The 15,648-nt window shown below is 36.4% G+C and overlaps 1 protein-coding gene across 1 annotated transcript; it reads left to right on the plus strand.

The window, feature by feature from the left end:
- Positions 1 to 3,094: 3,094 nt before the first annotated feature.
- LOC140822531 (type III polyketide synthase B-like) lies at positions 3,095 to 5,278 on the plus strand. Its single transcript, XM_073183302.1, has 2 exons — positions 3,095 to 3,829; positions 4,164 to 5,278. The coding sequence occupies exons 1-2, from the start codon at positions 3,652 to 3,654 to the stop codon at positions 5,159 to 5,161; spliced, it is 1,176 nt and encodes a 391-aa protein (XP_073039403.1). The 5' UTR covers positions 3,095 to 3,651; the 3' UTR covers positions 5,162 to 5,278.
- The last annotated feature ends 10,370 nt before the right edge of the window (positions 5,279 to 15,648 follow it).

Consider the following 15,648-nt stretch of genomic DNA (forward strand, 5'->3'; position numbering starts at 1 on the left):
TTTGACTTATAACTCTATTGTTCAACATAGCCTAAACCTATATTCTTGGCTTATTATCAAAATTTACATTCTGCTTAGGTTGGATTTCTGGTTGATTAGTTCATATATCGTGTTTGATCTAACAAAATTTATCATTTTAGATTTGTCATTATCCAGACATGATTGATTAGCTGCTTTAGAAGAACAACATTTATTGTTGCTAAACCCTAAGCCAGTTCTGTCTCCGGCTGGTTTTTGAAAAACTTTCATCTTCTCAACTGAATTAGATGGCTTGTTCCAATTAGACTTGTCAAATTAGGTCAGGCCAGTTGGGCCGGCCCGTCCCACTATAAAAACTGAACGGGTTGAGTTGATAAAAATTGTGAACCCAAGAGCGGTTTCGTTTGAAGTCCGACGAGTTGTAGTGAAATTTTGTGGACCCGACAGAGGTTTGATAATTATGTGTAGTGTTGAACACATAATATTTTCTAAAATTTACAACCGTCCTTTTCCTCGACTTTCTGTTCTCTTCTATGTCTCAATCTTCATGTTTGGTTTAAGCACTTTATTTTTTATGGATTATGTTGATATTTTCTTAATTTCTTATTTCAATGTTTTTAAGTATTTTATAAAACTATTTGACAAATATATTTTTCTTTTATGTTTACTGCGATATTGTTTAGTATTTTTTCTTAAAAAAATAAGCGTGTTAAAAATAAGCGGGTCGGCCCGCCTAGCCCGCGGCCCAAGGTGGTTGGGCTAGGTTGGCCATTTAGAGGCCCGTCCCGCCAGCCGTTTTGACATGTCTAGTTCCAATAATAATAACTTATTAAAATTTTCAACCTTTTATTCTCATTAATTTTTTTAAAAACACTCTTTGCAAATCATCATTCTCAGTCGCTAACAGACTGAATTTCATCCTCAGACCTTCAAGTTCCTTTCGCTGTGAGCAACTAGAGTTTCTTGAGCTGCTACTTTTTTTCTTTGAATTCCTCTAATGATTGCAAAAGTCATTTGCACTCATATACCATGTTATACAATGTCGTGACAAGATATGTTCGAGTAAATGCATCATAATCAAAATCAAATACCAGATCATCATCGACAATCTCAAGCTCAACATTTTTTGTCTCTATCTCAACATCTACCATGAGACACTCGATCTTCTCATCATCACTTTCTCTTGTTGAGGTCTCTGAGCTCGATTGATGTGAATCTGAATCATCTCATTTACTTTTGTTTTTTCTCAACAACTAGCACCTTCCGATCTTTCTTTTTCTTGTAGGTTCTTTCTCCTCTTTGAATCATCATTTTTAAAAGGGCTTTTTATCCTTTTTTTAGGCATGTTACAGTCTATAATAAAATGATATTTCTTTCCACAGTTAAAAAAAGTTTGATTATCATTAGCTTGATCTTTTTGCGATAAAAATCGAATTTAGATTGGTTATTTCTCATAAATTATCTAATTTTTATAACAAATAAAGACATTTTTCATTACTTATCTGGTTAGCAGATTTTTTGCTTGAAGCTTATTCGTTTGCAGTTTGAGTTGAAGTTGTGGCGGCTAGAGTTTTGGTAGGTTGATGAGTGGATGACTCTTCTTCTATCCAGGTTCCTAACTCGAACTTATAAGATTTGAGATCTTCAAATAGGTCATGCATCTCGAGTTTATTGAGATATTTGGACTCTCACGTTGCTATGGTCTTTGCATCTCACTCTCTTTGAAGAACTCACATTGATTTAAGTGCAGCATCTCTGTTGTTTTACTCATTCCTAAGAGTGTATCTCGATCAAGATGCTGTTAAATCTCTCATTGAATTCACTCATCATCTTTGCAGCCTTCATTTTTATGCTTCTGGATGGCTTCAGTTAACTTGCTCTCTTTACTCTGATCATTACTTTCATAAAGTTGGGTTAGTTTTTTTTTCTAAATTTCTTTGGTAGTCGAAAAGTTTTAATATTACTAAACATTTTTTTATCAAGCGACTTATAAAGGATATCTTTGGCTATATTATCGAGATTATCATACTTTTTGTCTTATGCAGTCTACTCCGACCGATGTTTTTCCACCATCTGTGGAGCAAACTTAGACACTGGTATGACTTTTTGCTTTTAGAATTTTCATTGGAACGTCAGTGATGACATACCATATGTCATCATTTAGTGTACCCAAATGTGCCTGCATTCGAATATTCCAATCATCATATTCTTCTTTTGAAAGCATCGGAATCTTGTTCAAAGATATTATTATAAATATATAGTTATCAAAATTCAAGAAAAACCCGCTTTTATACTGCTTGTTGGGATCGGATTAGAGTTTAGAAGAGGAGATAAATAAACTCTTTTAAAACTTTGAACTTGAGTTGTCCTTAAAAAAATTTAGGTTGTTAAGACTAATTCTTGAATTGCTAGCTTTGCTAGTCCAATGAAAATAAATTACTGCGAAAATGTCTGCCCTTACTAGTTGATCGAGCTTTTCTTGCACTATGAATCTTCAGAAAAAATTGTGGAAAAATTCAAGCTCAAAATGATTGTATGTACGTGATACAAGCAATAGATAACGTATAAAAATACGGATATCGTTCCACCGCGACTGTATTACACGAATATTATTGTCAGTTGTCTATTCTTTAGCTAACGATATTTTGAATTGATTTGTTAACTACTAGAGTGGTCCCGAAGTTAAATACGCGAAACAAATGAATACTTAAAATAAAATATGAAGTAAATTTATTGGAAATTTCGGCTCACGTACCCCGATACCATTTGTTGGGATATCAGAAAAATAAAGGAGGTAACATCATAGTGGAACATCGTAAGTAACATCAACAATAAATTAGATGGAGATCAATATTTATAGTGGTTCACCCAAAGATTGGCATACATTCACTTTAAATCTCTTAAAGAAATCACTTCTTTATTAATAACAAAAAAGACAAGAGAATTGAGAATCCAAAGTATAAATGCTCTTTAAAAAATCTCACACTAAATCATTTATCTCACTTACGATTATAGATGATAGAATTTTGTATTTTTGGTGTGATTTTGAAATGAAGAATAGATGAGTATTTATATGCGAAATTTAGGGAAGAAAACAGAAAAATAAACATCATTCCTTACATAATTAAACCAACCATTTTCTACTAACACAAAACATGTGTTAATTGTTTGTCAAAAAAATTGTGCCTTGAATGCAAATTTGTTGGCTTGAATATTAGCACAACTTTGGTTCTTGATTTGAAGTATTGAGATGCCACTTTTACCGCATGCTCCATTTATGCATACAAAGATGGACATTTATCTAAGGTTCCATAAAACATGTATGAACCTCATATGTGATAATAAATATCCATCCTAATGTTCATAGTCTACGACAAGGAAAGTAAACTGAACTTTGGAATTTTTATTTGCTCTTGGTTCCTAAACCAAACCTCCACCTATCACAGGTCATGTATTTGTCACCCCTAAACTAATTCTATTAAGGTTATGTAAAAAACTGTTACACTCTTCCATCGTTTTGTTCCTGCATTGATTAAACTATTTTTTCATTCATCTTTTCAATCATAAGAAGCTGTGTGTATATATAGAAGCAATTTATGCCAACTACTTTGCAAGGAAAAAAAAAAGTTTCTGTAAGCATTTTGAAGTTATCTGCCATTGATCGAAAGAGTAATGGGAAGTGAAGAGATGAAACCATGCCTGAAGAATGCCAGTCCCGAAAAAGCGGTGATTCTAGCCATTGGCAAAGCCTTTCCTCACCAGCTTGTGATGCAAGAGTTTCTGGTTGATGGCTATTTCAAAAACACCAACTGCGACGACGCCGACTTAAAGCAGAAGCTCACTCGGCTCTGTAAGCAGCTTTCTTTCTTTCCATATTTTGTAGCTTTTCTTTTTCATCTTCCCTTCTTGTTGGCTTGAAAAAATCAGGGACTAGTTTAGGTCTTATAAGATTATGATTTTGTTCGTCTTACGCCATCAATCCCAGTTGAATCTGGGCCCGTTAAAAGTAGTGATCCTCGGTGAATCCCGAGTACTTTTTATCAGTCAGAACAATAAGATGATTTCTTTATCGGTTACACCAGATTGATAATGGTTTGTTGTAAAGTGTAATATTTTTCTAGTTGAATTAAATTAAATATTTACTATGTGGTGATTACTTCTTTACACTGTCATTGACTCGACAGGCAAGACAACCACTGTTAAGACCAGATATGTAGTAATGTCAGAAGAAATCCTTAAAAAGTATCCTGAACTAGCCATTGAAGGGGTTCCAACAGTCAAGCAAAGGCTGGACATTTGCAACTCAGCTGTCACGAAAATGGCTATCGAGGCCTCACAATCTTGCATCAAGAAATGGGGCAGGCCAGTTTCAGACATTACCCACTTAGTATACGTTTCCTCCAGCGAAGCCCGAATGCCTGGTGGCGATATCTACCTTGCAAAAGGGCTGGGCCTCAGGCCAAAAACTCGCAGGGTCATGCTCTACTTCTCAGGATGCTCGGGTGGAGTGGCTGGTCTTCGAGTAGCCAAAGACATTGCTGAGAACAATCCTGGAAGTCGCGTCTTGCTTGCGACCTCAGAAACTACCATTATTGGATACAAGCCGCCAAGTGCTGAAAGGCCATATGATTTGGTTGGAGTTGCTTTGTTTGGTGATGGGGCCGGAGCCATGATCATTGGCTTGAACCCGACTCTAAATCTCGAAAAGCCACTTTTTGAACTTCACACATCGTTGCAACATTTCTTACCAGATACAGAAAAGGTTATTGAAGGGAGACTCACCGAAGAAGGCATAAGTTTCAAGCTGGAAAGGGAGCTCCCACAGATAATTGAAGATAATATCCAAGATTTCTGTATCGAACTGATGGGATTTGCTGGATTTTCTGAAAAAGACTATAACAAATTGTTTTGGGCTGTTCATCCAGGAGGACCGGCAATTTTAAACCAGTTGGAGAAGAAGTTGGAGCTTTTTCCAGACAAACTGAATGCCAGTAGAAGGGCTCTGGCAGATTATGGAAATGCAAGTAGTAATACAATTGTATATGTGCTGGAGTATATGTTAGAAGAGGTCAAAAATGTCAAGAAAGAAGAAGAAAAGGTGGATAACAAATGGGGATTGATCTTGGCTTTTGGCCCTGGAATCACATTTGAGGGGATTCTTACAAAAAATCTCACTGTGTGAGTCTGTTTAAAAGATTAAAATTTGCTGTCAGGAAAGCAAGAAATGGGGTGATATGTATGTAGTTGACATACTTATTATGTTTCTATTATGAAATGTATTAGCAAGTGTTCTGTTTTAGCTCTTTGTAAACCAGCTACTTTGTATGCTATTTCAAGTTACTTACTTCTCGGTATATTTTTAATTTTAATCAGCTCTTTAATAGGGTAGAATCTTGTCCATCCCAAATAAAAATTTTAAGAGCCAAACACATTTGAAGAGGCCTCCACAAGCGAAGAAGAAAACGAAGTCAGAACAAAGAGAGCTCAGCACAAGAATACTTGTACAAATCTTTAGGACACACTGTTATTCAAGAATCCATCTAAGCCTGATAAATGGACTCTGCTGGGAGAAAGAAAGAAAGAAATAAACAGATTCCTATTATAATTTATGGGCATTTGCGTTTGTTGTTCCGAGTAGTGAGACTAGCGTAGCAAGGGCAGGATGCAGAGTTTCCATAAGTCCCCGGTGGCACGCAGTTGCACCGGAAACAGCACGTCCCACAGATTCTTTGACACAGATTTGGCCTTTTCGATAGTCGGCACCGAGCTGCACAAGCTCCACCACAATCTACACGCATAACATAGTTAAATATATGAATATAACAAAGCAGATTAATGTTCTGATCAGGCCAAGAAACCGTATCCCAAATTTAGCGGAAAGTAAACCGAGTCGATCATTAATTGGGCTCGACTATAAAACTTTGAACCTTAAAATTTCAGAAAATTAATGGAAAATTGTCTACATAAGTCCAAAACCTCGAAACTGAATGAACCAACTTAATGAAGGGCGATATGTATATTACTTATTCTTGGGATGTTGGAACTTGCTCCACCTCCATTGCTAGTCTGCAAGAAGATTACAACAATATTATTACCTACAAGTGAAAGACTTCAACTTTTCAAGAAACTGGTTCGTATAAAAAAACACATCACGAATTACCAAATGTGATTCAACTTGACGGACAAGAAGAAGGCATAAAACGATTGAGGCAAAAAGGGCTTTGGAAATGGCCATTGAAACCAGAAAGTGGAGTACTCAACTATTGAGTTTTAGTTCTTGAAATTTGATTGTTGAATAAGATACAAGGAAAAACCCTATTTATAGAAGATACGTATGAGGATGAAATAATAAATTGTAATGTGATTTATTAATTCAAATTCTCTGAAAATATGTATTTTTATGTCGGTAGAAAAAGCAATAAGAGAGAAAGTGCATGCATGCAAGCGAACAAATTCTGTAGGCACCAATGCAGGCTGGCATAGTGGCCTGCTCAACTACAAATACCAATGGCAAAAACTTGTGTGAGACAGTCTCACGGATCGTATTTTGTGAGACTGATCTCTTATTTGGGTCATCCATGAAAAATTATTACTTTTTATACTAAGAGTATTACTTTTTATTGTGAATATTGGTAAAGTTGACCCGTCTCACAGATAAAGATTCTTGAGATCGTACCTACTCAATATCAATAATAGCTTTAAATTGATCGATGAGACATTAGCGTAAAAAGAAGAAGCAAATAGCAAATTTTGCAAACAATATTTGGACGATTACACGATTGTTTTGGGGACCCTTTGACACAATACACTCACCAAAAAAATTACATCATAGTTGTAGATGGACCCCACATACACATATATACTAGCGATTGTTCAATGGCAAAAAATTTGTGTGAGACAGTCTCACGGGTCGTATTTGTGAGACGGATCTCTTATTTGGGTTATCCATGAAAAAATATTATTTTTTATGCTAAGAGTATTATTTTTTATTGTAATATGGGTAGGGTTGACCCGTCTCACAGATTAAGATCCGTGAGACGGTCTCACATGAGACCCACTCCAATTCAATTGACCATTCATACTCCATTTTTTAAGAGAAGCACGTTTCACAAAATGAAAAAATTAATGGTAAAATTAAATAATCTCTTTACAATTATACTTTATATATTATATCTTATAATGTAATTTCAAAAACAACCTTAATTTTGTACTTATGTGTATAGAGTGTCAACTTTAATTTTTTTTTTTATATCATTGTTTTGAATTTATTAGTCTAATCGATCGATATTTTCGTAAACACTGTACATTTCTCATAAAAAAACAAAAACAAACAAAAAAAAATGCAAAAATAAAAGGTTGGTTTGATATGTATAGATAAGTTTTCAAGTCTCTAAAAAAAATCAGTTTCCTTTCAGACAAATATATAATTTTCAAATAAAGAACAAAGTCAATTAAATTAAACATCAGTAAACAAGAATAAGGCGTATCCCTGAAATTTTCAAGGGTCCCGTCTTCAAAATCTTTTTTTTTTCCAGATAAAAAAGATATATAAATATGATAAAATTTAACAAGAGAATAATTTGGTTGGTGGCCTCACAGCTGTATTCTTTCTGGAACTCGAGAGAGACATTACGAGGTACGTGTATGGTTTGCGTTACTCTCATTGCAACTATTGCGCTTTAAAGTTTTGGGGCAAAAATTAGCGACATGAAACGAAAACGGGGTGGGGCGACATTTGATTCACGTCGATCCGCCCACGCCTTTTCCGCATATGTGAGAGGTTTATGTCAACTCATCTAATAACTGAATGAAATTTACATGACAAAAACTTATGTGAGATGCTATGAGTTAATGATACGAATGAGCTACCTTCCTTATGGGTATCGTAATAGGACTATACATGACCTATAGAGTTTTATAATAGAGCTTTAAGATGCTTTAAGGGAATCTTTAATGGTATAGATAAACTTATATGTACCGGGAGCGACACGACAACTGTTGGAGTGGATTCATGGCTGGGGAGTAAATAAGTCCTGAAATATAAAGCGGAAAAATGATCGAATACATTGCCTTGGTTTCCCAGGTACAAGAAAAAGGACAGCTATGGTCGCTTCGTCTGAGTGATAAAGTGAAACTCAGACATGCTATACCTAATCGACGATGGCTCCATATCGGATACAACTACTGATTGGGTCGTATTTTGTGATACGGATATCTTATTTAGGTCATCCATGAAAAATATTACTTTTTATGCTAAAAGTATTAATTTTTATTGTGAATATCGGTAGGGTTGACCCGTCTCACAAGAGACCTATTCCATTTACATATACATTTTTCACTCAACAATATATCGGATTTTTTTTTGTGATTTATCATTTTTTTACTCTCCTTGTGTTTTTATTATTATCTTTGTTATGATTTTATTTTCACAAACTCTATATTATCCAATGACCATATTTGTTTTTAGTATAATTCACATTACAATGTTACTTAACCATATCATCATCAATTCATACGAATATGATTTTTCACCAATTTCTAGTAATCTTTGTTTCATTTGTAATTACGAATCTCTACTTTCTTCCGATGGTGAGTTGGAAACAATTGTAATTGTCTTTTCAATTGAAGCATATTCATCTGAACTACTTGATGCAGCTTTTAACGAGTGTTAAGCCAGAGAATAAATTAACGTATGAGAAATAATATTTAATGTATAGGTTCGTTCCCTAAATTTAGAGAAGTATTCTGCATAAAAACTACATTTAGGGAATGGATATGGTAGTTGATACATATTTTTTTTTCATGCAAAATGTAAAATTTAGAGTAAAATATTTTTTTTAGGGTATCTTATATGGTTAAAATCTTGTACAAAAATAATAGAAATATAGCACTCGATTCATACATTGTTTTAGGGTAAAATATTGTACTCGATTTCAAATATATAATATTAATCTTTCAAAATTCACCAAACTGATAATCATATATAAATCATTAAAAATAATATAAATCTTGAAAAATTAATCAAGATTAAAGAAAAAAACATTGTGGTAGTTTAATGTCACGACTCCAGGAATTTATTGCTCTATAATATTTTAGGTAAAAACGAATGATACATGGCATTCAATATTATTTTTGTTATGGCCTAAGTACAATCAAATTATAGTCTTTTAAATATAATAGTTGGAATCTCTATATAAAAAGTCTTATCAAGATTCAGAAAATGCTCTACACTTTGCAATCAGTTGCATCTATTATAATTTATATGAGATTTTAGAGAAAATTCAAGCTACGCTGATATTTACAAGCAATCACATAAAGTTCTATGTAACCTAATTTGAGGATCATCTGTGTTGAGTTTTTTACTCTCAAGTGTGTCAAATATTTATTATTTCAAGTGTGATTTGTTACTAATCAGAAAGAGTCTTTCTTTTCAGATTCATACAAGTTGTGTAAAAGTTGATATTAATAGTTTCAGTTAGACTGTGGTAAGTTTTATTGAAGTGGCTAGTCGCAATATTTGTTACTATCAAATTATTTTAGTGAAATCCTTCTAGAAACAGAAGAAGAGAAGATCTAGAAAAACTTGTCTTCCGAACTTCCATAAACAAAATCTTGTAACATTTATTTTCAAATGCACTTTCATTTCATAGTTGTTCGCTGAATTCAGTCCATTGATTTTGATACATATTTGTTTCACTAAATTCAGCTCGAATTTTTCCAACTGATTATTCAAATTGTCTGTTGAACCTAGAAGAGCGAGATTTGATCTTGCCTATTAACACCAGTTGAGACTCCTTTAGCTCCAAGAAGAAGTAAATTTTGCGAGGTGTTTATTCATGCTCCCTTCTAAAGGAATAAACACCTCTGTTGTTCCTAACATAGAGGGTTTTTGTTAGGATCAGGAAAGAGTTTAGAGGGGGAGGGAAGTGAATAAACTCTTTAATAAATTGACGTTTTTAAATTTGTTTACAATCGTTTTTAAGCGGTTGAAACTTTTCTCGAATGGTTATAAATATGAACAACTTGAAAAGTGCAAAAAACGGTTCAGAATTCCTAATGATAGCAACAACTTGTTGGCTAGCTTGTTTTCAAAATGTAAGAAATTGCAGAAAGTAATCACACGTGATTTCATGGATCTTCGGAGATAAAACTCCTGCATCACCCCTTCTTCTTTTTCAGGAAGGATTCAACTAAAAAACTTTGGCTTTACAAACAGTTGCAACACCCCACTCCAATCAGGATTTATCACACTGCCTTTATTGGAACTCTTAGTGATCACTTTACACTTCTAGATATTTAAGAACCCTCGATTCACCAGATCAGTCAGTAAATCAAATAATACAACGGTTACTGATGTAAAGAAATAGTATGCTTGAGTAGCACGAGGTTGATCCTTGATTGATCAGATAGATTCCTGATGAGTGCGCACTTGGATGAGCGATAAAGAATGAAACTTTAAGTGCGCTCAATATCTTCTGATATGCAAGCTTGGTGTTGTGGCAATATAGCGGTTGAAAAGCCTTCATTAGGTATAGTGCAAAAGTCAGCGGTTGTCTCCTTACATTCTTAAACTCTTCATTTATATATGTCACCATTCCAACGGTCGGAAAAGGTTATGTAAAATGATGTGTCACTATCAGCTGCGAAAACATTTAAGGTTGTCTTTGCTTGTGCAGCTTTGAATCACGTTCCTCTAAAGAGTTATTGTTAGATATCCTCTTTATAGTAATTGTAATCTCCATCAGAACTTGTAGGATAATTGAATAATCTTTCCATTTTGGAATAGTGACATAAATGAAAATCTTTATCGAGAATGGAGTAAGACATGATTGACTTGTAATGATGCAAAACCATTGAATGTCTTGAGCCAGTCAGAGAATGTTCTTCATTAAAAGTTCAATAAATAGCTCCTTAAATGAAGCTGTTGAAGTCTTTAAGTAGCCGGTTGGAAAACTTTGAATGGTTGAAAACTACCTAAGCTGCTGACATGCTGCAAGCGGTTGAGATCAAGCGGTTGAAGCGTCCTGTTGTTCAAGATAGATTGCGGTTGTTTTCTAAAAACAATTCGATGTTGTTTTGATTTTTTCAACAACCAAAACCTAAGGCAATAAGCAATAGAAGAAATAGGAATTGCTTTGCTGTGGACTTCTTGTGCCACAAGACCGGTCGATGGATCCTCAAGAATAAAAGAGACTATATGCAAGAAAGCAACAGTTTCAATGTCATCCTTAGGTACAGCGGGTGAAGATACTGACGGTTCTTGGAGAATGTCTTGAGCGGGATCAACAGCAAATTCAGACTTTGGAGGAGAAGAGATCTCCATGTGGGTTGTTCCCTTATCAAAGTCAGAAAGAGATTGCACAACTTCTTCGACAGAAATCATAGGTAATTCAAATATATCGATATGCACCGAGAGAGGAGGCACACTGATTCAGACTCTTGAATGGGTGTGTCTTCCACATGATTCTCTTGTCGAGAGGTCGAGTGTATCGGCATATGATGTGGCCCAAGAATGCCACTCTGTCTAGACAAATATCGCACTTACTGAACTTGGCATACAGCCTTCTGTCCTGTAAAGTCTGCAGTACGGTCCTCGGATCCTGACTGTGCTCCTCTCTGCTTTTCGAATAAATAAGTATGTCATCTATGAAAACAATGACGAACTGATCCAAATACGGCTGAAACACGTGATTCTTGAGATCCATGAAGATCGCTTGCGCGTTCGTCATTACAAATGATATCACCATAAACTCGTAGTGCCCATAACGCGTCCTGAAAGCCGTCTTATGCACGTCAGACTCTCTCACCTTCAGCTGGTTCTTGATCGGAGATCTATCTTCAAGAATACTAATGCTCCCTGAAAAAGATCAAATAGATCCTCGATCTTGGCCAGTGGATACTTATTGTTGACTGTGACTCGGTTCAGCTCCATATAATCGATGCAAAGCCGCATGCTGTCGTCTTTCTTCTTAACAAACAATACCGGTGCGCCCCATGGAGAAAAGCTCGGGTGAATGAAACCCTTACCTAGCGAATCTTGTATATAATCCTTCAGCTCTTTCATCTCTGCAGGTGCTAGACGATAGGGTGCATTATAAATCGGCATTGTACCTAGCATCAACTTTATAGAGAAATCAACTTCCCTGTCTGGTGGAACGCCTGGAACATCGTCCGAGAAAAAGCTGGGAAAATCCCTGACCACCTCGACTTCCTCTAGCCTCTGGCTGACTGGCTCGGTCACTGTCACAATACTTGCCAAAAATTCCTGCCAGCCTCTCTTCGTGAGCTTCATCTCACATATGTAAGAAATGATGGGCGGCATCTGCTGGTGTCTGACTGCCTCAAAAATAAATGGCTGACCGCTGAGTGGTCGAATAGATACTGACCTCTAACGAAAATCTTTAGCAAGCATGTTTGAAGAAAGCCAGTCCATACCAAGAATAATATCGAACTCCAGTAACGGTAACACAACCAAATCTGCCTGCACCGTATTTTTCTGCAACCGAAGCTCCATTCTCCTCAATATCTTCGAGGTAAACATCTGATTCCCAGACGGAATCAAAACTTTGAATCCCAAATTCATAGCCTCCAGTATGATTCCTAGTCATTTAACAAATGACTCAGATATAAATGAATGTGTAGCTCTGGAATCTAGCAATGCATACGTGGCTACACATGAAATATATATCATTCATACGACAAAATATACCATCAAATGTGATCGTGTTGAAACTTAAGAGACTTTCTATCAGTAATTAACCCAAAATCCTCAAACAATCACCGACTAATTTTAGTGTCCCATAAAAACTTTACATACTTACCCAGAAATTTTTGAAAATTACAATTTGGCCCTTAAAGTTTCGAAAATTACATCTTAATCCTCATGAAATTTCGAATTTAGTCAATTTAAACCTTAAAAATTCTTGAAAATTACGAATTTGGTCCCAAAATTTTCGAAAAAGCGAAAACATCCCCTAAGTTACGATTCTGGCAATTAGGTTCCTAAGATTTATTGCAATATTGGTACTTAAAGCTCTTAATTACCACAGTTCAATCCTTAGGTCCACCTATTAGAACATACAACCAATTTATTCTAGGTTCTCAATCCCAAAAATAATTTCCACAACAAACACAATAATCTATTCAATTGAGGCGGTAATAAAAATTCTTAAACATAAAGGTTATCGGTGATCAGTTTAGAGTCCGGCTCTGCCTCCGCCTCCTCTGCGTGCATCACATAGGCTCTGCCAGTAATGGAGCCCTTGTTCCTAGGGAAATCAGCTGCATTGTGGCCCTCTTACTGGCATATGAAGCATTTGAAGGTTTTCCACATACAATTGCTGAAGTGGAACCGATTGCACTGCTTGCATGACTGCCTCTCTGCCGGCTGAGGAGCCCTGTTGCCTGAGGTGGCCTCTGCTATCCGGGCCTCTGAAACTGTCCATAGGGCTTTTGCTGCCCCTGATGCCTCGGTGGCTCGATAAACTGCCTCTTCTGCGGCTGTGAACTAGGCTGGGCCTGATGCCTCTTCCGATGTATCTCGACGTCAATATCCCCGAGGGCCTGCTCCACCTAAAAAGCACAAGTGGTGGCCTCATCATAACTTGCTAGTCTCATCAGCATCACATACCAGTGCAAAGTGGGTCTGAGGCCATCCATGAAGTGCCTCAGCTTCTGGCCGGCATCACTCGCAATAAGGGGCATATTGTGACATCCCTTGTCAAATTTCATGACGAATTCTGTCACAGACAAGTCCCCCTGTCGGAGACTCATAAACTCCCCTGACCTATGCTGGAAAGTACTTGCCGTTGAATACATCCTTGAACTGATCCCACGTTAGGGTAGCCAAGTTCACCCCGTGCGCTGCTCCCTCTCATCAGAGGGATGCATCGTCCCTCAGTATATATGTGGTGCATCTGACCCAATCTCTGTCTCTCATGTCTAGATACTGAAAGTGCATCTCTAGAGACCAAATCTAACCCTCTGTTAATAACAGATCAGTAATAACCCCGAACTCCATCGGGTTGAGCCGTCTGAACTGCTCATAGAAGTCTATCTGGGTCTTTGGAGCTTGTTGTGCCTGCTCCATCAGTCTAGCAATACTCTCAAGTACTTGGTAGCTGCATCTTCTGGAAATAGTGGTGGTGAAAGCCCTCTACCGCCTCCAGAAGTATCATTATGACGATCAGTATTGGGAGAGCATCTGAGAGGCATGATATCTGAATATAGTCCTAATTCTAAACGTAACCCATCATACAATTTAATCTACTTTTCAAAACATATCATCCTTAAATTGTGTAAACAGCTAAACATATACTATAAATCGCTAAAAAACATGTATAATGTAAACATGCAGGTGATAACATTAGTACATTTAAAACATTTAAACTTATACACTTGAGGCTTGAAGACTGAGCTGCAGAAGCTGGCGGTGGCACAACCCTATACAGGACCCTTACTCAAATACCAACTGAAACGTCTAATTTTTTTTCCAAAAGCTAAATTTCAAAATAAACATTTTTATACATGCATGCCATAACAACTGAAATTTACACATTTTTAAAATAAAAGTATTCAACTATCAGTAAAAACGATGTAGTAAAAAATACGACAAAACGTCAAACCCTAGACGGTCGGGCATCGTGATTCAAAAGTCAAACATGCAAAACTCCTGACAACCATCAACATATAAAAATGACAAAGTGTGAAAACATCCATGATCTCTCCTAACTCATATACACGATGTGCGGAAAAATAAGGTCATCGGGTTAGCGTGCGCACATCCAGCCCCGCCTACTCAGTCCTCGGCACCTCCAGTCTCCTCATCGATATGCTCACCTGCACCATTCACACTTAGTGAGTCTAAAGACTCAACACATTATAAACGTTATAACAAGTACATATACATAACATATAACAGTGAAAAGTATTGTAATAAACATACATTTCATGATCTTAAAATTGTGAACGTAAACATATCATAACAAAGCATAACGTGTCAAATCATGTCTCAACATATCATCATATACGTGTTTTTATTTGAATTCCGTTCATTAGTTGTGATATTTGTATCAGCTCTATCGTATCAGCTATATCGATGGATCCGTCTGCCAGAATTGCTAACTCGACCCAGGGGTAAAATGGTCATTTTGCCCCTGGAAACCCTAATTGACCATTTTACCCCTGGATCTCATATTTTCGACCCGAAGGTAAACGAACCCATTAAAACACCTCAAAAAATATTTATAACCATTTCTTAGACATAAACTTGAGCTCAAACATTAATATCTATAATTTGTTTTAAAACTTGGACCGGGATCCCGGTTTTAATCTAGATTAACCCGAAACTCGACAAAACTTTTCCAAACTTAAACCATGACTCGAACCTACGTGACCAGCCCTTAAACCACTTATTTCAGACCACCTAAGACCCTCAGAAGACCTCAACCAGTCGCTGAAATTTTCTGCACCCTAGAGAATCGAACCCTAGTTACCAAACCAAGTTAAAAACTCGACTCTACACCTAACCAACTTGGACCAGCCTCAAACCATCCCTTCCTAAACCACCTCTTGACCCTCTTGGACAGACCTAACCGTGGACTCTAACCCCATGCACACGGTAGTACACAATACAACCGAGACTCCCTCGCCGAACCCTAAATCGAGACT

This window comes from Primulina eburnea, unplaced genomic scaffold (assembly GCF_022965805.1).
Source record: "Primulina eburnea isolate SZY01 unplaced genomic scaffold, ASM2296580v1 ctg884_ERROPOS889272+, whole genome shotgun sequence".
In the NCBI taxonomy this organism is placed as follows: Eukaryota; Viridiplantae; Streptophyta; class Magnoliopsida; order Lamiales; family Gesneriaceae; genus Primulina; species Primulina eburnea.